Source organism: Vespula pensylvanica, chromosome 7, assembly GCF_014466175.1.
Source record: "Vespula pensylvanica isolate Volc-1 chromosome 7, ASM1446617v1, whole genome shotgun sequence".
Lineage (NCBI taxonomy): Eukaryota > Metazoa > Arthropoda > Insecta > Hymenoptera > Vespidae > Vespula > Vespula pensylvanica.
This window is the reverse complement of record NC_057691.1, coordinates 1,115,644-1,138,602: the sequence shown is the minus strand read 5'-3', so window position 1 is coordinate 1,138,602 and position 22,959 is coordinate 1,115,644. Positions and strand designations below refer to the sequence as shown.

Sequence of the window (22,959 nt, the reverse complement as noted above, 5' to 3'; positions counted from 1 at the left end):
AGGGAGAGAGAGGGAGGGAGAGAGAGAGAGAGAGATCATATAAAATACTTATGATAATTAAAAAGTAATTACTATACAATTTTTATATGTTACAATTAATATATATGTATATGTGTGTATACGTGTAGAATAATTAAATAAATATGTACAAAGTTTATTTAAAATTAAAGGATTACGAGATATTTTTAAAATTAATTCGGGAAAGCATATTGTACGATTCGTGAAATGAGATTATAATTCAACATCTAGTTTAGTTTCGATAACTAGTCAGTTTATTATTATCTTTCGTGATAATAAATTAAATATGGTAAATACGAGAAGATCGAACACAATAACGTTTAAATATGTTAATTTCACTTTGTCAGTTAATATAATCGTTTTTTGTTAATATATCCTATATCTCCTTCTTTATCTATTACGTTTACGTTTTCAATCTCTGTTTTCATATATTTGATATTTCTATTTTCTTAAATTATATAATCAAGCAATCGTATAATAACATTTTTTATATTTTTTCACTCGATTTCATTAATCTTCTTATACATATTTTTGTTCTAAACGATCTTATATACCTAACAATAAAAAAATCGAAAATAAATTATTGACGACTTACGTAAAGATAAAAAAGACTATAAGAAATATTATAACATCGTGCGAACCGCCAACTAAAATAATAAAATTATCTCAAATAGAAACGAAAAAGATATGACGAGAGTAAATTACGTTTTTGTAGTGTATATATATATGCACACATAACCACACACACACACACACAACACACAGGTATTATACATATGCAATTCCACTTGACATTGGCAGTACGAAACTTACGTTATCGAAATTTACCTTCTTGCTTTACAAAACAGTTGAAATTCTATTCAAAGAAATAGAAACTTATTACTTACTATTTTACTATTGCACATTCAGTTACATACATTGCGAATTCATTATTAATTCTCTCTCTCTGTCTCTCTGTCTCTCTCTCTCTCTCCCTCTCTCCCTCTCTCTCTCTCTCTCTCTCGCTCGCTCGCTCGCTCGCTCGCTCGCTCTTTCTCTCTCTCCCTCTTTCTCTCTGTTTCTCTAGCATCTTCATTAGAAAAATATCTTATCGAAATAATACAAAGTTTCAAAGAAACAAAGCAAAACAAAACAAAACAAAATGAAAATAAAATCAAAATCTATCCGAATAAAAAGACGAATAAACTATCATATCGATCGATACTAATAGTTCGATCTCCGATGATTATGATCCTGTCCAATCAAATTTAAGTTTGAAAGATTACAATGAAAGAGAGAGAGAGAGAGAAAGAGAGAGAAGATAGGAAGAAAGTAACATGACATTAAATCGATAGAACTATCGAATCTCGTTCGTTCTCTTGAAGATGATGCTTCGTGATTTTCACCGTGAACGCGACGATTTAGCCATGACGAGATGGAGAAAAGGAGGAGAGGAGAGTGGTAGAAGGAAGAGAAAGAGAAAGAGAAAGAGAGAGAAAAAGAGAAGCAGAATTGCGTAACTATAACAGAGCTGGGATCTATATTTTAACTCGCGTTTTGTCGTAAGAGCAGCTGCTAGTTGGAGTCTTCCCTTTCAAAAGCTTGCTTTTACGTGTTAGTATATAACCGGAGTTACAGAGGCAACGAACGAAGATGGAGAACATGGTATATTCGGATGAAAAAACAAAGACGAAGAAAAGGCACCAAGGTGCAAAGAGAAGCCTCCTGGGTGGACGACCAACATATTTATAGTCACGCGCGACTTTACTCTTTCACATTCAAATGTATATACAATCTATGTATGTATGATGTATATATGTAATATGTGTGTGTATATACGTACGCGCGCGCGTGTGTGTGTGTATAATTTGTATATTTGTAAAACTCAGACCTGAATATAATAGACGACAATATGCTGCTATATTCACAAATTAGTTTCATCTTCGAGATAGTTGCATCATTGGCTTATATACACAGATGTGGCAACTTGATTATAAAAAAGAAATTCTTTACGCGTAAATCCTCTCGCACGCAACAAAACACACACACACACGTACATACAACACATACCTCACAAAAATCGTATAAATTATTTTCTTTTAGTTTTATGAGAGATATTAGAAGTGTTATTCAATCTGATAAAGTTTGTAAGTTTAAGGTAAAATACATCGTTTTTTATATTTACACGTTTTTCTTATTCTTTTAATGGTGGTAATGATAATAACAATGATAATAACAACAACAATAACAATAACAAAACAATAATAAAGTTTGCCTTTTTTTCGTATGTTAAATCTGAAATCTTCGACAAAAATACTATGATTATCCTTAGACAAGATAAATTCTTCAGTTTTATTAACCATAGTATATGCTATCGCTTATCATGAATATTTACCTTGCGGTGATAAATCCATCCGTAAATAACGTTATGCTGAATGTAATAAAATAATTCTACGTAAATATAAGATTTATGAAAATAAAAAGAATGCATTGTTAATAATTATTTTATTAATATTTAATATTTTGATTGTTGCTTAAATGTATCCACGTGTATATAGATAACCAAAGAGAATAACGTAAAATTAGGAAAAATAATTATTTACCGAACACAGCTTAATGATAATTAACCAAATAATTAGAAATTTGTAAGAACAAGGAAATATTTTTATAAGACATTAATTAATTTAAAAATGAAAATTGAAATAAAAACTATATCGAAGATAAAAAAAAATAAAATATTTTATAAAAATGAAGGAAATTTAACTCTACCAGAAAGATGAACTTTACTTTATATTCGAAAATAGGTAGGTTAATACGAATAAAAAATCGATTGACTAATTTATGTATATCTATATTTTGAATTGCTAGAAAATTGAGAGGGATTCTTTTTATATCAGAGAATAAGGATGTCTACCTATCGACACTCTTAGTTCTTTTGCATATCCAAAGACTGTGTCTAGTGCTGTCCTCTACGATCTAGTTTTATAGTTGGTAGTCTGCTTCATTAGAAAGGTAGATACTCTATCTGATATCGAAAGGAAGCAACAAAGTAACAGATCCTATAGTGTAAATAGCGACTATCGATAATACGAATCGTTACGTTACAATATGGAGTAAATATTTACATATGTGTGTACGTACGTGACTATATAAAGTATGTAATATATAATATATCTATGTTTATATAATTCTTTTTATTTTTTATTTTTTTTACTACACACACACACAAAATTATTGTTGTTTAATGGCTATAATGGTATTGTCTTTACTTTATTGCTTTTTGCAACAGTTAAATAATTATATAGCTAACAATGATGTTGAGAAGGTCACAAAACGTAAAAATAGGTTAACTGTAATAATTTTATGATTAGTTAAAAACGCTTAAAGTTACCGGAAGAATGAGTACTTCGAGGGAAGAGAGAGTAGCATATTAGTGTAATGTGTATCCGTGTGCTCCGGTTACCTGTAGCAGAATATAACTTCGTCTTTCTAATAAATTTGTGTCGATTTAAACGTGGATCTACGTTTTCGAAATGTATTAAATGCAATTTGTATTTTAATAACCTATATATTTCATATAGACAAAGAAAAAATTATATATAAATTTCGCTAAACGGAAGTAAATGGTATTTAACAATTTGAAGTGCTTAACTAACGTAGCATATACAGCACTATTCAAAATTACTTTTCTAATTAGTTTAATCGATCTTAATCAGTAAAGATGAATAAAACAAGAAACAAACATCGTTACTATTATTTGGTATCGTATTTTAATTCATCAATTTGTACTGCTAATATGTATATAGTGCTATTCAGAAGTATTCTTCTAATTGGCTTAACATGGCTTAACATAGTTTAATCGAATTTAGCGAGTAAAGATGAATAAACTAAAAACAAATATGATTATTATTATTGTTGTTATTATTATTATTATTATTTGATATAATATTTTAATCGATTAATTCGTACCATTAATATATGCATATATAGTACTATTCAAAGTTACTCTCTTAATTGGCTTAATATAGCTTAACCGGGTTTAACTAGTAAAGATGAATAAACTAAAAAAAAATATCATCATCATCATCATCATCATCATCATCATCATTATCATTATTATTATTATTATTATCATTATTATTATTATTATCATTATTATTATTAGTATTATTATTATTTGATATAATATTTTGATTGATCAATTCGTATCACTAATATATATACAGTGCTATTCAAAGTTACTCTTCTAATTAGCTTAATCGGTCTTAATCAGTAAAGATGAATAACACGAGAAACAAACATCATTATTACTATTATTCTTTGATATCGTATTTTAATTGTGCGAATTTGTGTCGCATCTTAACGAAGCGCGATGCAGTTAATAATGAATTACGTGTGACCTATTTATTTGATGTAACGAGTACGTAATGAACATTCAAACGTAGACCGATATCTATCGATATATGAATCGAAACACACAAATCAAAAGTGGAAAATTGATTCTTAATTCAAATGAAAGTATAATTAGAGAGAAAGAACAATGAGAGAGAGAGAGAGAGAGAGGGAGCGGGAGAGAGAGAGAGAGAGAGAGAGAGAGAGAGAGAGAGAGAGAGAGAGTCCAATATTTGCAGTTAATACAGAGGTGTGTGTGTGTGTGTGTGTGTGTGTGTGTGTGTGTGTGTGTGTGTGTGTGTGTGTTGGTGTATATATAGGGACGTATATATATACGCAAAAGCAATTACATTACAGGCAACTAATTGAATAACAGGCAAGCATATACATATGTATATAAGATGTATAAAGCTAACGACTCTCGTAAAGTCTCTCATAAAAAATCAAATTGAGATGAGCATAGCTTTAGATTAGTCGTGGTATGTATGTATCTATGACAAACTCTCGTCGAAAAGTATCAAACATACGTGCAATCGATAACACGGTGCTTCTTTGAAGCGCTTCCCTTTAACTTTTTCAATGCCGACTTCTTATTCGAGAACAATGGGCGATGTATGCAAAAAGAAACGTGAAAAGCTTCGAACGGTATATACATTAAGTATCATGCATGCGTATATATGTGTGTGCATAGAATACCTACATTTGCCAGTTGCACAGAACTAAATTACAAAAAGGATAATTTTTTTCATTTTTTGAATTTCAAAACAAAAAATGAAAAAAAAGAAGGAAAAAACTAAAATCAAATCAGATCAAATCGAATCGATTCAAATCGAATCGAATCGAATCGAATCGAATCGAATCGAATCGAATCAAATCGCGACGTGCCTGTGTACTACGTGCGTAGACTTTCACGCGGGACGATCAGCTGTTAGCGAGTTAGCGTGACCCTTCCCTTTTATGCCATCTTCGGCATACTCGCGTTATCATTAGTTTTAAGTTCTAACTTGATCACCATCTAACGTTCACGCCACGCAACCATCGCAACATATATACGGTGCATTTATAACCTCGCTCTACCAAGCGATTAAATTTCGTAACCGACTCGTTTAGTGAGTTTCTCGACGACACTGCAACAACTCTCTTTCTCTCTCTCTCTCTCTCTCTTTCTCCCTCCCTCCCTCTCTCTCTCTCTTTCTCTCTTCCTTCCTCTCTACCTCTTTCTCTTTACCTTTTTCTCTCTCTTTCCCTTCGTTTCTTTTTCCTTCTCTCTTTTTCTCTTTCTCTATCTCATTCTTGTTTCCTCTCCCACCATTTACCACCAATCCCACAAGGAACAGACATGTAAATATATATATACATTTTTTATGGATGTATGCGTAAGTACTTTTTCACGTTTACGTCTATACGCTTTGTATCATGTTTATCTTACTTTTTTATCTTACACATAGAGAACGTTTATCAATTATATGTTTATTTTACATCATTTCTAGGTAAGTACCTATATTGAGGTATATCAGACATATGTTATATTATACATATTTTTATATATTCACGCGTATTCTATATTCTCCATAACGTGTGATTATCTTTATTAATTTTTTTCTCTTTTGTCTTCTTTTCTCTCTCTCTCTCTCTCTCTCTCTCTCTCTCTCTCTCTCTCTTTCTCTCTCTCTCTCTTTTATATATAACTACTTACAAAAAATTCTCATCGCAATTAGAACTCGAAGAGTCTATTTTATAAATTACATAAGGAGACAAAGGGGAAAAGAATGATTTTTTAAATGCATCGACGATAACAATTTTTCAATCGAATTAATCGTATTCAATCGTTTCACTTTATATCGCATATATGTAGATATAGATAAATTTGTTTATCGTTTCAAGAAACGAACCAATTCAATTATGAACAGTTTTATTAAATAATTGATTTCAATGTTGTCAGTCTTATCATAGAGCCGACTGACTTTCTGTGTTGATCGTCAATCCTTGAAATCCAAGTTTATTATACGATGTTATTTCATCATTTCCATAAATCGATATGAATTCGTTTGGCTTGTTTTTTTACTACCAATATATAATCTCTCGCGAGCGGACGTGTATATGTGAAAATCGTTGCAATATACATACATATACCAAACGCTCTCCCGTTTTGCAATATAATCCTGTATCGAAAAGGAAAATATACAAAGGTTCGAACATTATTTGATGCTGTTATGATATACTACGAAAATATACTTTTTTATTTATGAGATCATTTGAATATTTTATCTTAACCGTGTACATATTCTTTGCTCAAACGTAAATCAAAACTAATGAGCTGATGATTAATCTTTGTATATGTATATTAAACGTATATGTCGTGTACTGTGTATATATATATACATATATATATACATATATATACATATATAATACATAACATACATTTACATACTCATATGAAATGATATATGCCTACATTTACATATAGGTGTATATGTACGGCTATACAAACGTTAATATATCGTCGATTAACCAATCCTCACAAATAGTTCATTTATTTACGAAGTAGGACATAATAGAGAATCCATAAGCTGAGTAATTCAATATGTCAGAACGTAGGTGTTCGCCTAGCAATTAAGCATTAGTCGATTATTATACGTATAATATTATACGTATAATTTGCTTCTAGTTAATCGATAAAAATAAACGCGACTTTCGATCGACCAATCGCGTGTATATATATATATATATATATATATATATATATACACATATATAAAAATCAAACAAATGGTTTTACATGAAATCAAATAAACGATATCTGTTGAAAAAAAAGTTTCGAAATATCTGCGAAAAAATCGACCTATCGTGGTAAATTAGATTAACGTGGTTTTTTAATAAAGAGTAGAATGCTTTATCAACGTAAACGAAACTATCGATCTTTTTTTCTTTTGTGAGTCCTTTGGCGACGTAAATTAATTCATAGACATTCATAGACATTCATAGACATGTATTTGTATCGAATGGTGATATAATTAGTTATAATATTGATGATAATATAATGTTACATCGTAAAGAGAAGAACCTATAAAATTTCACTTGCTTGAAATAATAAATAACTGACATAAATACAAATCGATTATCTTTCACTTTTTTCACAAGATCATTCATAAATAAGTGCATATATTCTTGTAACGAATAGTGATCTGATTTGTTACATCATTTATATTAACGTTTGTGTTACATGACAAAGAGAATAATCTATAAAATTTCATTTGATGATGATTCGTAAACAAAACGATAATTCATACGCGTCTAACGTAATGAAACGACTATAAAACCTAGTGTTAGAAAAGATATTTTCTCACTCACGAGATATTTTGGTAAGGAGGATAGAGACGGATAAATTTGTTTCGAATGCTCACATATCCGTTAGTGATATACATTCCTTAGTAGAATATAAATATCAATGTGTTGTTATGATGCATGACATATTCTGTGCTTAGCGCATACTTTCTTGTTTCACTATGAAGCTCGAAGTTATTCCCAATGCTTCTTTCATCGAAAAGGCAGGATCATCTTCGTAGCAAAGCTTAATCGTCGTTAGCGTAAGCATTATAAAAATAAAAGCCAATAATATCTATAAAATTCGTTGAATTGATAGATTTGTAAATATACGATCATTTCATACTACGTATCGTAATGCATACTATGTAAAATTGTATGTATTTACATGTACGTATCTATATGAAAAGAAAATATATAAATAAAAAATAAAAAAATAATATAAAGTTTATGTCCGTTGATTCATTGATACTTCAATTATAATGCTCGTAAAACGAATGATATCTAGAGCGATTAAAAAAAAACAATACATCTAGGAGAATGTAAAAGATCCATATCGTATATATTGTAATATAAAATGTAATATATAACAAAAAAAAAAAAAAGTAAGGTTAATGTTTCGATTATCTTCTTATTCCCTTAAATGTACGAAACAAGTTCGCGCACGCGGGAATTTCAAAAAAAAGTATGTGGTGTTTCGTTTTGTGTATTTTTTATTTCCCTATTGCTTTTACGTAATATCAGGTCTCTCGTGTAATTTTCTTTAAAACGATAACGAACAATTACATTCGTAGTCCTTGCAGTTGACTGGAGCAATGTCGTGCAAATATTGATTGGTCGGATTCATGCGAAATGCTCTTTAAATACACAAATAGTTGACATTTGTATCTATGCTCTCTTAGCTAATTTTGGCAAACGTTTAAAACACAATGCAAGGTTGACATTCAAATCGTGTAAATCATATGTATGTACATACATATACGCCTTGAATAAGTTTAATAAGAACTGAAAGATTCGTATTCCATCTAAGGAAAATAGAAGAAAAAACAAGATTGTTAGAATATATTGATCCGTACGAATGAAATTATTGTTTCTATTGAGAGTTAACCTACGTACATAAATCAGGTATAAATCTTAAGGGGTATCAAATTAGACGTATATTGTACGAGAGAAGACGCAACATAGAACAAGACACGTTTCTCGAGGAACGTACTACAAGCAAGATTATGAGAGAAAGAGAGAGAGAGAGAGAGAGAGAGAGAGGGAGAGAGAGAGAGGGAGAGAGAGAGAGAGAGAGAGAGTGAGTGAGTGAGAGAGACAGACAGAGAGAGAGAGAGAGAGAGAGAGAGAGAGAGAGAAAAGGCACCATCGTGCGTTAAGAAAGGAATAAGAGGAATGTGTGGACGTATAGAGGGATATTGAGGAGGGTAAGGTGGGATTAAAGAGAGAGAGAGAGAAAACGCGATGGAATACAAGTCGAAACGTTTCGTAGTGGGGGAAAGCACGTCCCCCTCTTCTCCCAAGCATCGAAACGTTAGCACGTCGCCCTTGCTATCGCACAGAATCACGGATAAATCAAACATGGCGATTCGGTCGCTGTTTACGGTCAAGTCGTACGGAACGTAGTTGTGAGACTAGGAAGGTCGCTGTGCATGAGCTTGTGCTTTTAACGGTGATGAGTACTTGTGCCACCGTAAATCGACCGATTTTAGTTAATATTACGAATATGGAGGACCAAAGCGCGAAGGAAACGGTGGAAAAAGCGTCGGACGGTATCGAAGATGGTGTACACGACGCGAAGGGCGTAAAAGAGGTCTCGACGCCCGCGGCGTCATCGCTCCTCTCTTCGAGACAAGTGTCGCGATCTAGCGGCGAAAATGCCGATACAAAGGCTCGCCATAACGGCAAAAACGTAAGTATCGACTAATATGACATTGTGCGATTTACTCAAATTTGGTTCTTATTACTGAGATTTAATTTTTTTTTTTTTTTACAATAAAAATTAATGATATACAGTCCATTTTAAAATATTTATTCTTGTTGTCTTTCCTCGTTGAATCTCGTTTAATGATTGTTATTTTCATCCGATGGATATTTTACTAGATACCTGTTTTTTAAATCTATATTTCAGATTTCAAATTATTAAGTAAATTTTAATTTATTATTTATTTGTTAATTAAATATGTTAATAAATTATTATTTATTTGTTAATTAATTATGTTTATGAAAGTAGGAAAATTTCTATATGGAAATTTTACATAATTTGTCATATATCATATTGTTAAAGTCATATAATTAAATAAAGATAAATTTATAAAATCAGGCTTATAATATTGATTTGAAATTATGCAGTTAACTTTTCTGAAATAATATTCTATAGCTATATAGATATATAAATAAAAATTTGAGTAGTTTTGCAAACTATATTGTATTTAGAGAACATGTATAGATTAATTTGTTTAATTTTAGTGGCCTAAATCTTTGATTCGAAGATGTGGTAAATTTGAAAGCGGCAGTGGTAGTGGGGACCAAGATGGTGGAACGCAAGAAGATGGCTCGGACATAGTCACAAAAAAAAGGAAGACTCGTAGAGGGAAACCTAAGCACAAAAAATTGAAACCATATCCAAAACAACAACTCTCTTATCAACAACGAGCACGTTGTAGATCGATTGGAAGACTTGCAAAAACTGGTAGGCAAATCCGAGCACCTTATAATACAACGCAGTTTCTTATGGATGATCATAGTGACTTGCCTGATCTTGATCAAAAATTATCAATAGCTGCATCTTCAGATTTTGGAGTTACTACTTTTCAGAAACCCCCAGCACCATCTCGTACTAGAGATTCCAGTTTCAGCATTGACTCAGATGAAGACTACTTTTACTCTTCCCCAGAGGATGAAGAAGAATTTTTGACAAAAGAGTTCTCTAGTGCATATGAAGATCTTCATGCAGAAAGACTGAGCACATTGAGTAAATCTGAATTAATACAAGAATATTTACAATTAGAGGCCAAAGTAGACTTACTCACTAAAAGATTACGTGGAAAGAATATCAGTCAGACAGAAGACAAAGAGATAGATAATAAGAATGGATTAACTACTGAATCTGAAGTAGCAAAAAAATTAAAAATCTGTCAGCAACATATTGATGATTTATTAAAACAGAATGAACAACTAAAAAGAGAAAATGAAGCATTGAGAGCACAAAGGCATGGTAGTTCTGTCTCCAGTGTAGACAGTGAAAGCGATAGTGATAGTACAAGTAATGGAAATCGTAGTATATGCAGTTGTCCTTTCAGGAATACAGAATATTCTCCAGAACACGTATCGTGTAAATGTAGACAAGAGAACAGTGATAAAGATAGTAGCTCAGAGTGTAGTACTGACAGTAAGAGTGATTGTTCTGATATTACTCGTAGTACAACTTCAACACCACCAATTATTGTTACAAATGGACACGTAGTTATAAATGAAATCAATGGCCTACCTACATAAATCTTTCAGAAACATACCTGCGTTGCTGGTTTGTTTGTTGCTGAGACAGTCTACAAATAATAATTCTGTGCATCTATATTGACTGACAAGTTATCTTTCTTCTAATGCTGATCGTTAAATTTTAGACTTTTATCTAACACATTTTGGATCTATAAATTACCTTCCTTTTATTCTTTAAGACTGCCTCATGTATACAATATATATGTGTAATAATATGTAAAATACATAAGCAATTATCATTATAACAGCGCAGTTTTGGTATCTGCTTGCATCAGATTATGTTATTAGATTTATTATTCTATCAGAATGTATATTTTCAATCGTCATCACTTATTATTATTTTAATAGTTTTTCATTTACCATATTGCACAACATTAGAAAGTTCAATTATATTTTATCATCTTGCATACTTTTCTTCATAAATTGTTCATATATTTATACAAAAATTATATAATATTTACAGGCCATCAACTATTCCATAAATGTATATAAACAAACAAACATATATATATATATAAATATATAAATATATATATGTGTGTATATATATATATATGCATATACGTATATATAAATATTACTCTGAGAAGAATATGTTCTAAAAAAAGTATTTTATAATGCAAAGATTGTGATAATATATGCCAAGAATTCAAAATTATTTCTGCATTTGTATACTTACAAAAATTATGATATTAGTTTATGGTCTGATTGTATAATATATAAATGATATTAATATCTATATAATATTAAGATATTTTATGCTTAAATTTTTAATAAATTTTAAGTTCTATTATAATAGGCATGTTGGATTATTTTTGCTAAAGTATATGTGCATTAGAGTTTTATAAATGTAATATTGATAGATAATATAAGAAGCAAAATGGTTCTTTCAATTTTGAAAAATAGAACGATTTTGAAGATTTTATTTCAATTTTGAATTATTGCATTTTGTTGTAGAAATGAAATCTCATCCCTTTCCTTGCATAATAATGAAATGTCTGTGATATTTTATGATGTCCCAATACTTGCATCTTTATTTGATTATATCATTCTTGTATTTAATAAGATTATGGAAAACAAAATAAAATAAATAAATTAATTGAAGAATATTTATCGTAGATTAATGAAGTAAAAACAGAGAACGTTGATATTCGATTAATCGATAATCTCGTACAACATTTGTATCTTAAATCTCAGGTAATAGTAGTTCTGTCAGTGTTGCCAAATGTTAAATGGCTATATTACAGTAAACGTTATAAATTCTCTGCTGTACATATAATAAATATTTTCATGTGGAAATATTATTACTTGAGTAATATATTCAATTAAAGTTCTATGTTTTTTACAAACTTTAGTTAGATATTCATAATTTAATGAACTGTTGATTGGTTAGTATAAGGAATATTTATTATTGAAGTAAAAATCAAAACCGTAACAAATTTTGGATGTGAAATAAAATGAAGTGATATATAATAATGATGATTCATGTGTAATTATTATATGTTTGTGTATTTATATTGAGTGTTGCTGATTGTGTTTTATTTATGGTTTAGTATATGAAATAATTTTCTTTTTTTACTTTATTGTTTCTATGTGAATAGAACGTATAAAATTCATGCAAAATTTTATTTTTGTAGACTGGTTAAGTAATAAAATATTTTGTAAATATTTGTAGATCTTCAAAAATAAATAATAGGTTAATACATAATTTCATATCATGATTGGTACATTTAGAAATTAAATTGATTTTCTCGCAGATGATTACAATAAACTTTATTTTGTTAATATTTTAATTTTGCTAATTCCTATTTTTTTTTATTTTAGATTATGTTCAATATCTATTTGAATTATATCAATAACGATATGTGTCTAATAAATATTTCCAACATCGATTAAAGTGATATATATATATATATATATATATATATATATATATATAAAAAACATCTCAAGATGGAGGTAATTCTTCGCAAATCTATAATTTTTATAATATGTAGTATACCTTTTATATATATTAATCGATATGTTGTATTATCTTTTTTTAATTTAATAGTAATTTTATTATGTGTTGTACATTTATATTACTTTGTAAATATACATATGTTATACACATTTGTAGTTACCATTTGAGCTTCCACCAATCTGGCCTGAAATAAACACTGTATTAAAGGAATATATAGAATGCCCCGAACGGCTTCCAATACATCAACTTGATCATGCTCAATGTTATTGGCCCAGAGAACCCGATATTCGTTCTTTATTAGAATTTGATTTAGCACCACTTAGCACAACATTAAAATTTGATCGTGATCCAGTGACGGGTCATATTGGACAAATGCAAGAAGTTGTTTTAAAAGGAGTAGGAGAAAATGCAAGAAATTCAATGTCTATGAATCGTTTGCCTGGATCTATTATGGATGATGTTAGAGGTACTTTATATACTTTTCAAAATATTTTACAAATATGTCTGTACAAAAATACAATACTTATATATTGCATGTTGATCAATAATATTCTACAAAACATAATATTTTACAAAAAATTAATATTTGGTTCAGGTAATATTACTAATATACCATTTTTGCCGGGCGGATTTGATGAACCTACTATAACAGATGAGATGACAGAAGATATTGATTTTGAGAGTAATTTAAGGACACTAGCAATAGGATTTAGTTCTGGTGTAGAATTTGAAGCTGATAATTGTACACCAAAGCAGGGATCAATGTGTAGACCAATTCAAATATCAGAAGCAAAAGGAGAAGATGAAAATGATATAACAAGTAAAATAAATTTAATGGCTCTTGTAGAACAAGAAGAACGTGAGCTTAGTTTCTGGTCATCTACGGAAGAAGTAGAAGAAAATGATGTACAGGAGCCTCCACAAATCCCTGCATTAGAAGATATTCCATTATTACCAATAGAACCAGAAATACCAGTTTTAAATATTTCTGAAGAATCATCTAAAGTTGTTGAAATGGAATGGGCAGAACAAATAGATGTTTCTGTACCAATAATAGATTATGAGAAGAAAATTCCTGATCCAGCAATAACATTCGAATATGAATTGGATACTTTCCAAAAACAGGCTATACTTAAGTTAGAGGAGAATTGTAATGTTTTTGTTGCAGCACACACATCTGCAGGAAAAACTACTGTAGCTGAGTATGCTATTGCTTTAACTCAGAAGCATATGACACGGTAAAGATTACTTATCAAATAAAATAATTTCTTTTATACAAATGATACATTTATCTGTGACTGTAATTTTATTATTTAAGGGTAATTTATACTTCTCCTATAAAAGCACTGTCAAATCAAAAATATCGTGATTTTAAAAAGAAATTTGAAAGTGTTGGATTAATAACAGGGGATGTTCAAATCAATGAGAGTGCATCTTGTCTGATTATGACTACAGAAATATTACAATCAATGATATATGGAGCATCAGAAGTTCTTAGGGATTTAGAATTTGTAATATTTGATGAAGTACATTATATTAATAACGAGGATGTAAGTATTATTTTTGCATTATTTGAAAGATCACAAATCCAAGAGACATCGATTTTTTAATTGTATACTCTTGTATTATTTGCTTAGGAAATATTTCTGTATTCTATGTAAATGGATGTAATGCAAGTGTTTTCATTTCTAAAATATAGCATGTTTAATCATTCTATATTTATTATTATTATCTGTTATCTATTAGTATTATTTAAAGTTACAACTATAGTATTTCATAAACATATAGCGGGGTCATGTATGGGAAGAAATAGTGATTCTTTTACCACAAACTGTCAATATAGTTATGCTGTCAGCAACTGTGCCAAAACCAATAATATTTGCAAATTGGGTTGGTCGTATCAAAAAACGGAAAATGTACGTGATCAGCACTTTAAAGAGACCTGTACCATTGCAACATTATTTATATACTCCTATTAATGATAAGGACAAAGGCACATTAATTTTAGTTCTTGATTCAAATGAAGAATTTTCATTGAATGGGTAATTGAATTTTTTTTTATCGGTTTTGTTATTAGGACTTTACAAACAATAAATTTAGGATACTATTAGAATTAATGTATTAAATATTTCTTATAGATGGCATCAGGCAACAAAAAATTTTCAATCTGTTATTAAACTCCCACAAGATAAAAGCACTAATTCAAAGGATAATAAAAGAAGGAAATTTTCTGCAAAAGAAGAAATGATATTATGGAAGAATTTTATAAATTACTTGAAGCATAATGTATGATAAAAAAATTCAAGAATATTTATATTTTGTTTTCTTATATTTAAGAGTTTTTATTGAAAGGACATGTATTTTTAGGATAAATTGCCTGTTGTTGTATTTACATTGTCTAGAAGACGTTGTGATATTAACGCAAGCAGATTAATGAATATTCAACTAACTACAGCAACTGAAAAAATGGAAGTAAAACGCTTTTTTCAGCATATTATGAAATATTTGAAAGGTAGTGATAAGCAATTACCACAGGTTTGCATGATGCAAAATCTTTTAGAAAACGGTATTGGTATACATCACAGCGGTATATTGCCTATTTTAAAGGAAACTGTAGAGATGCTTTTCCAAACCGGCGTTGTTAAGGTAACTTATTCTTATTTATTATTATTAAGACAGTTGTCATATGTATGTCAATGATAAAAAAAAGTAAAATTCTATTGATTATATGTTATTATGTTGTAGTTATTATTTGCAACTGAAACATTTGCTATGGGAGTCAATATGCCAGCACGGACAGTGGCATTTGATTCGATAAACAAGTATGATGGTAATGGATTTCGTACTTTCTATCCTACCGAATACATCCAAATGGCTGGACGTGCTGGTCGAAGAGGTCATGATACAACTGGTACAGTTATAATAATATGTCATAGAGAAATTCCACACTTTAATGAATTAATGCCTATGATGCAAGGCGAAGCAAGAACATTGGAATCACAATTTAAAGTAACATATTCTATGGTTTTAAATTTGAGAAGAACAAACAAATTAGTTACTGTAGAAGCAATGATGCGCAGATCGTTTAAAGAATCATGTCTAATCTTAAAAGAAGATAAATATCAAATCGATTTACGTAAAGTCGAAGAAAAATTAGCAACATTACCACCATTCACAAATATACAAAAGAAATTATCTGGTTTCTATGAAATAGCGATTAATTATTTACAAGAACTTCGTTATTTGAAACCTTATATGTTTGAATCTAAAAAAGCAATAAAAAGTTTAACTAAGGGTAGAATTTTAATCATATCATATGCAAATCATTATAGAAACTTAGCTGTACTACTGACTGTACTTCCACGTAAACAAAATGGAAATCAATATAAAGTATTAATACTAAAAAATGCAGATGCACAAAATGATAACAATGATACATTACCAGAAAATTCTAGCAAAACTAACACTAAAGAAAGATCTGAAAATTGGTATAGCATTATTAGTCTAACCAAAAGAAATTTATTTGTACCAACTGGAGTTCCATCACATGAAGTTTTAACGATTTGTGCATGGGACATACTAGAAATCACAAATTGTCAAATTAAAGTTGATTGCGGTATGGTGTTAAAAGATTGGGAAAAAAGACAAATATCAAGATTTAGGTGAATAAAATAATAATAATATAATAATAAATAAATTTGAAATTTATTATATGTATATTGAATCTTAAACTGTTTACAGGCATGATCTACCTGGTCCAACTTGTCAAACAGCCATTCAAGAATTAATGGCAATATCTTTAAGTGCTGCTAATGATCATAGTATATTATTACCTTATGTACCACTGAAAGTAACTGAAAATCTAAATCCCAGAATGAAACATTTATGCAAGCAGAAACAAGCTCTTAACAGCATGAAGTATATTGATATCCCTAACTTTGAAGAACAATTTGAAGCTGTATTTTATCGAAATGAATTGGAAACAGAACGAAAAAAACTTCAACTAAGTCTTAGCGATGAAGGATTATCTTTATATCCAGATTATATAAATATGGTTTCACTTCTTAAACATCTAGGATATATAGATAGCGATGAAAGAAGTTAGCAATCTTTATATATTTTAATAATACATTGTTTAAAATTGCAAAAATTATTTTTCTACTCTTTATATCTCATTTTATATTTATGTTTGCAGTTGCCTTAAAAGGTAGAGTTGCATTGCAAATAGGAATTAATGAATTACTTATAACAGAGTTAATTCTAAAAAATGTTTTAACTATTTTGCAACCGGCTGAAATTGCTGCACTATTATCTGCTTTGATATTTCATCAAAAATCAAATTCCGAATCGACATTTCCAGTTGATTTCCATCATTTGAGAAAGGTAAAATTTAATAGAATTTCTTCTTTATAAATTCTTCTTTATAAATTCGAATAATCTATAATTAAAAATCATAAGAAAAAGAAATGTAGCAATTGATTGTTTTTAATTAACCGTATTTTTTAGGAATATGAAATCATGCAAAACGTATACACTGAGTTACAACAATTAGAACAAATTTATCATTTGAATACACTACAACCATTGAATTTTGGTTTGGTGGAAGTTGTTTATGAATGGGCACAATCAAAATCATTTGCTGAAATAATGCAGAAAATTGATGTGCAAGAAGGTATCATAGTTAGATGCATTCAACAACTTAATGAGACCTTGCAAGATGTAAGAAATGCAGCTGTGACAATTGGTGATCCAGTTTTAAAAGAAAAAATGGAAGAAGCATCCACGGCAATAAAACGTGATATAGTTTTTGCCGCGTCTTTATATACTCAAGATTAATTATGGAGTAAATTGTAATTATAAACTTACTATTTTCATGTTGGAAACAAATAATCAGATGTTAATAAGTAACATTAAATATAAAGATAACAATTAATTATTGCAAAATTTCAAAAACAATGAATATGAAAATAAATTCGATGATATTTTTTTATATGAATAAGCAATATTCAAATGCATAATATGTTAAATATTGCAGAATAAATATTGTCAATTAATATTTTTTTTTTTTTTTGTAACACATACTTCCTACTAAAATAATTCTACTAAAAATTTATTGTTATATTTGAATACTATTATATTGAAATATAACACTGAAATATAACTATTATATTTGAATTTATATTTGTATATATAAAGTTTTATACCTTTTTAAGTTGCAAATTTACAATCGAGAAAATCCTTCAGATTAAGTAGAAACAAAAATAATTATGATCTTATGAACTTGAAAGTTTAATTTATATTCTAAAGTTTTGATTAGGATATATTCGTAAGCATCTTTGCAATAACATTTCCGTTAACATATATACTTATATAAAATATCATATATTTTACTATTTAAGTTACAAAGCACGTTGATCTGTATTATTGAGATTGCCTTGGCCTTTGTTTAATTCAGAGATACATGCCCATTGACCTTCTGAATTTTCACGCCAAAGAGAAACTTTATTATCTCCACCACTAACTGCTAAAATACCACCTGTTAAAGACCAACTAACATTCCAAATTACATCATCAAAAATATTAAGAACATTTGATGTCCAATTCAAGTAATCATTTGATGTCCATATAACTACACGACGATCTTGAGAACATGAGGCTAAGGTAGCTCTAGAAGGTCCAACTGCTGGGGCCCATTCAACATCACGTACCTATCAAGAAAGGTCAAATTAAAATATAATTTTTTCCAATAATTTTTTATATATTATAAATTAAATTTAAGAATATAAATATAAGAATAAAAATTGAATTACCCAATCACTATGAGCTTCTAATTTATTTTCTTCTACCCATCTGTCACCTTCTTCTTTCCATATCTTTACTAAATTATCACAACCTCCAGTAGCTAATCTTTTTATTGGACCAGTCTTTTGCTGAATATTATTTGAATCAAAACTAGTATCTATCGCAGGGCACCAACTTACTGCATTACATCCAATAGTATGTGCATTTGTTATTTTTTGTGTATCCCAGGTATCGGCATTATTAGTGAGTATAGAAATAGAACCATCTGAACTACCACAAGCTAAAATCAAACCAAATTCGTGTGGTGCCCAAGCAACTGAATTGACTGAAGAATCATGTCCTGTGTGTTCATAGATTTTTGTCCATTCACCAAGTTCTTTCCAGATAATAACTTTTCTATAAAATAAGAGTTATTAAATTAAATAAAAGATATACTTACATTCAAATTGCTGACATATGACAATAGTTATCAATATAAAGAGGAACCAACCGATCATAACTACACGAAGCTAGAATGTTTCCAAATTTGGGATGTGCCCAAGCAACTTGCCACACCGGACCTACATGCCCTTTAAGATCTGCAACTAAACTCTGCGACCCATTTTTTAAGTCAAAAATTTTTACAGAATTGTCACTTGAACATGTTGCTAACCTCAAACCATAATAATCCATTTCAGCATCATGGATCATATCTTCGTGATTTGTATCAACAGTATTTAAAACAGACACCATTTTGTATTATGTTTTATTTGATTATTGTAATGATTTAATCCATAAACAGATTAAAATTTATAAAAATTAAATATTTACAGACGTACCAAAGGTTATGTTATTTCCCCGCCTGTCACTACGTGGAAGCATGTGCGCAAATACACTGCGCACTCTACCCATAAATGAAGTAACACCAATCAGAATTAAAATTCATTCTCTCTCTCTCTCTCTCTCTCTCTCTCTCTCTCTCTCTCTCTCTCTCTCTCTCTCTCTCTCTCTCTCTCTCTCTCCTTTTTTTCTCTTTTTTCTCTCTGTCATTATAAGATATTTTATATTCAATACTGTATTTTATACGATCGTACGAAAAATACGAAAGTAACGAGTTTACAAGCAACATTTTCGGATTAATTTCGGTGTGTTCTTTCGAAAGAACAAGAAATGAATGCATTAGATGCTACAGATATTTTCGATAATTTTCTATAAGAGATACGTTTGCTGAGACGAAAAAGATGATGACTTTGAATGCGATGATTAATATCGTAGATAAGTTCTTATTTCTATATTACAGATGCTTCTTCTATAGAAATTTGTTATTATGATTCTGTTTCTTTCACTTGATGGTCACTACATAGTCAAATCAATATTATAATTATATTAATTTATAAATAATATTAATTTATATTCAGTATAATATAAGAAATAAAAAGACTATCTACAAAATCATGTGGTGTATTTCGTAATAAATTTACTGCGCTTTATTGAGCATTCAATTTACTTTTAATACTTTGTTTCAGAGTGAAAGTTTATAGTGACCACTTTCTAGGATTTTTTCTACATGTATGTACATACACACGCACACACATAATATAGTTTTGACTCACGTTGTCAAAAGAGAAGCTACGTACGTGTGACGACAAACTAGTGTGTGTGTGTATGTAGAAAAAATTATCATAAAAAAATTACCAAAACTAGCATATATTTTTTAACGTAAAGAATCTTCCAATATAATAATCAGTTCCCGAATAAATGATTTTTAATCGACATTCTTAACAAGTGACAACGTCGAGAATAAAAGATATTCGTGGGGAAGATAATTTTATACTGACAGATGAACATTTTCCTCATAACTTTTTTCATGTTTTTTTGCTTTATTTCTATAGGTATCGATTTATAATTATTCATTTTCATAGTTTGGATTAATAAAATATTCGTTTAGATAGTTTTTAAGTTCTTATATCATATTTCTAATATTTCGATATTTTTGTATAATAGATCGAAAAATTACAAGCTTCGTGGGGGGTTATTGCATAAATGACACATCGCGCATGCGCAAGATTCCACTCAATTGCCTTGTTGTTGGTTATTCTGTCATTTTAAATTACTTTGTGGTACCGATAACAGCGGAGCTTCATCATCTCGTTAATTACAGGTAATTAGTATATTTTTTTTTAACGTAGACCCCTGTTTTATATAGTAATCAATTGCCGAAACTGTGATTTTCACGACATCGATACTTTTTTCGTCTATTAACGATGATGAAATTAATAATCTTTCATTAATTAGTCTTGAATTTCGTCTTATATACAGTTTTCATATACATATACATATCTCTTTTATAGACACACACACGCTTGTATACATATACATGTGTACGCAATTAACTTCTTACTTTATTAATATCGATATAATATTTTCCAGCTTCCCAAGAAACCTACAGATTGAGAAAACTACGCACTACGCTAGAAATAATATTAACGTAATCGCTTTACATGCACATGAAAAGGAAGAGATGAACAAAATTTCTTACAAGAAGAAATCAGTGACGTCGCTAAATTAAAAGTAATAGAACCCTCACGAGTATATCTCCGAAAAAATTTACTCATAGTCACTCAATGCTGTTTTACTTATTAATTGGAACCAATCAATCATTCGTATCGATTCGGATTTTTCGTCCTCGATATAATTGAATGATCGGAGGAACTTAAAAATTCACTTACTACTTAAGAAGTTCTGCGATGGCTCCAAAACACTCGTCCGCGATTTAGGTCGAAATTGAGGATGGATGATTCGTAGCTGGTTGAAAATGAGGTAGGTCGACATCGACGTTGGTCGAAATCCTCTTCAGTGATGCACTGATTCTAATTCGCGATAGATATTTATTAACGAACGGTCACTGAATTTACTTAACGAAACTCTACTATATTTTATAAGTACAGTCTGTGCGACTGTTCAAATTCAATTGCACGCAATCTATACAAAAACACTTATTGTTTAAATCGCGAAACGCGAACGAACAAACACTGCTTCTACTTCGCGATATTTTTATTTTAACGACACAAACACTCGATTACTTCATTGCTACACGCATAATTGCAACGAAGTTCTGAAATAAAAATACAAACGAAATAATCAGTATCACTGTTATAATAAGAAACTGTATAAATTATTCAAGAAATATGTGATAAAGAAATATATTTACTTTAACTCTTCGTTATTACTTGCAGGAAAAACATCCTGTGAGAATTTCTATGTTCGCTCGTCGGAGTACAAAGAAAGACTGTTCCAGTAATTGTTAAAATCAATCAAATTTGGTTTTGTTGACATCACACGTAGCTACAGATCCTGAGAAGAACATTTCCAAATATTGAGATCTTATTAGAAGTTTTTCTTGCGTTACGATCTTTGTAATGTTAAACGAATGTACTATTGTTTAAATATTAATTGTTTGTATTTCACGTATATTAAAAAGTGTTTGAATAATTGTAAAATTATCGAAAGTATTAATTTTTAGAAAGATAGATTTTCGATGGTTTCCGTCGGAATACAAAAGAAAACTAATTAGATATTCTTATATAGCTATGCAGTAAATGTGTGCAAGCAAATGAAAAAGTATTTCTTTGTGCTTTGTATTGAAAGTACGAATTTTTCTAAGAAATAATGAATGAAGCGAATTAATTTACACAGGTCAGTAGTTTTACAGATTGAAGCCAATGTTTTTATACTCGATTTCATGGATTTGTGTGAATGTGTGCAGCATCTGTGTGACAGCTACGAGAGAGTATTTTTGTTCGCATATTTTGCGATGAAAAAGAGATATTTTTGCAAAAAAATGATATTGCTCAATATCCTAATGCTTTTCAAAATTTATATAGATCAATAATGTTCGAAAATCTAGTCTAAATCTTTGTTTTTTCTCACTTTATTCCGATCAATTGCTTCTTCGTTGCAGCGTCCTTTTCTTCTTCCAAAGCTATTAGAACGTTGACTAC

At 29.6% G+C, this 22,959-nt stretch overlaps 4 protein-coding genes and 1 long non-coding RNA gene across 7 annotated transcripts; 4 read left to right on the top strand and 1 right to left on the bottom strand.

The window, feature by feature from the left end:
* Nucleotides 1–1,103: 1,103 nt before the first annotated feature.
* LOC122630350 lies at nucleotides 1,104–13,123 on the top strand. Of its 3 annotated transcripts, XR_006327472.1 has the most exons (3): nucleotides 1,104–2,801; nucleotides 2,895–3,151; nucleotides 13,039–13,123. It is a non-coding gene; the product is annotated as an uncharacterized LOC122630350 (long non-coding RNA). The 3 variants fall into 3 exon arrangements; XR_006327473.1 differs by lacking the exon at nucleotides 13,039–13,123 and having other exon boundaries at nucleotides 1,104–2,155; nucleotides 2,895–3,514; XR_006327471.1 differs by lacking the exon at nucleotides 13,039–13,123 and having other exon boundaries at nucleotides 2,895–3,514.
* Nucleotides 9,078–12,323, top strand: LOC122630349 (protein HEXIM1-like). The gene is made up of 2 exons (XM_043814758.1): nucleotides 9,078–9,628; nucleotides 10,186–12,323. The coding sequence occupies exons 1-2, from the start codon at nucleotides 9,392–9,394 to the stop codon at nucleotides 11,212–11,214; spliced, it is 1,266 nt and encodes a 421-aa protein (XP_043670693.1). The 5' UTR covers nucleotides 9,078–9,391; the 3' UTR covers nucleotides 11,215–12,323.
* Nucleotides 13,124–13,142: 19 nt separating the features above from the next.
* LOC122630347 (helicase SKI2W) lies at nucleotides 13,143–18,110 on the top strand. The gene is made up of 11 exons (XM_043814756.1): nucleotides 13,143–13,173; nucleotides 13,334–13,643; nucleotides 13,773–14,415; nucleotides 14,496–14,727; nucleotides 14,966–15,219; nucleotides 15,316–15,463; nucleotides 15,545–15,823; nucleotides 15,923–16,839; nucleotides 16,919–17,277; nucleotides 17,373–17,560; nucleotides 17,684–18,110. Exons 1-11 carry the CDS (start codon nucleotides 13,168–13,170, stop codon nucleotides 18,011–18,013), a joined length of 3,666 nt encoding a protein of 1,221 aa, XP_043670691.1. The 5' UTR covers nucleotides 13,143–13,167; the 3' UTR covers nucleotides 18,014–18,110.
* A 428-nt stretch (nucleotides 18,111–18,538) lies between these two features.
* LOC122630348 (protein SEC13 homolog) lies at nucleotides 18,539–19,845 on the bottom strand. Its single transcript, XM_043814757.1, has 3 exons — nucleotides 19,470–19,845; nucleotides 18,988–19,375; nucleotides 18,539–18,885 (listed from the first exon to the last, which is right to left on the bottom strand). Exons 1-3 carry the CDS (start codon nucleotides 19,709–19,711, stop codon nucleotides 18,577–18,579), a joined length of 939 nt encoding a protein of 312 aa, XP_043670692.1. The 5' UTR covers nucleotides 19,712–19,845; the 3' UTR covers nucleotides 18,539–18,576.
* Nucleotides 19,846–20,721: 876 nt separating this feature from the next.
* LOC122630446 lies at nucleotides 20,722–21,923 on the top strand. Its single transcript, XM_043814939.1, has 3 exons — nucleotides 20,722–20,850; nucleotides 20,963–21,119; nucleotides 21,389–21,923. The coding sequence occupies exons 1-3, from the start codon at nucleotides 20,799–20,801 to the stop codon at nucleotides 21,525–21,527; spliced, it is 348 nt and encodes a 115-aa protein (XP_043670874.1). The 5' UTR covers nucleotides 20,722–20,798; the 3' UTR covers nucleotides 21,528–21,923.
* Nucleotides 21,924–22,959: the final 1,036 nt, after the last annotated feature.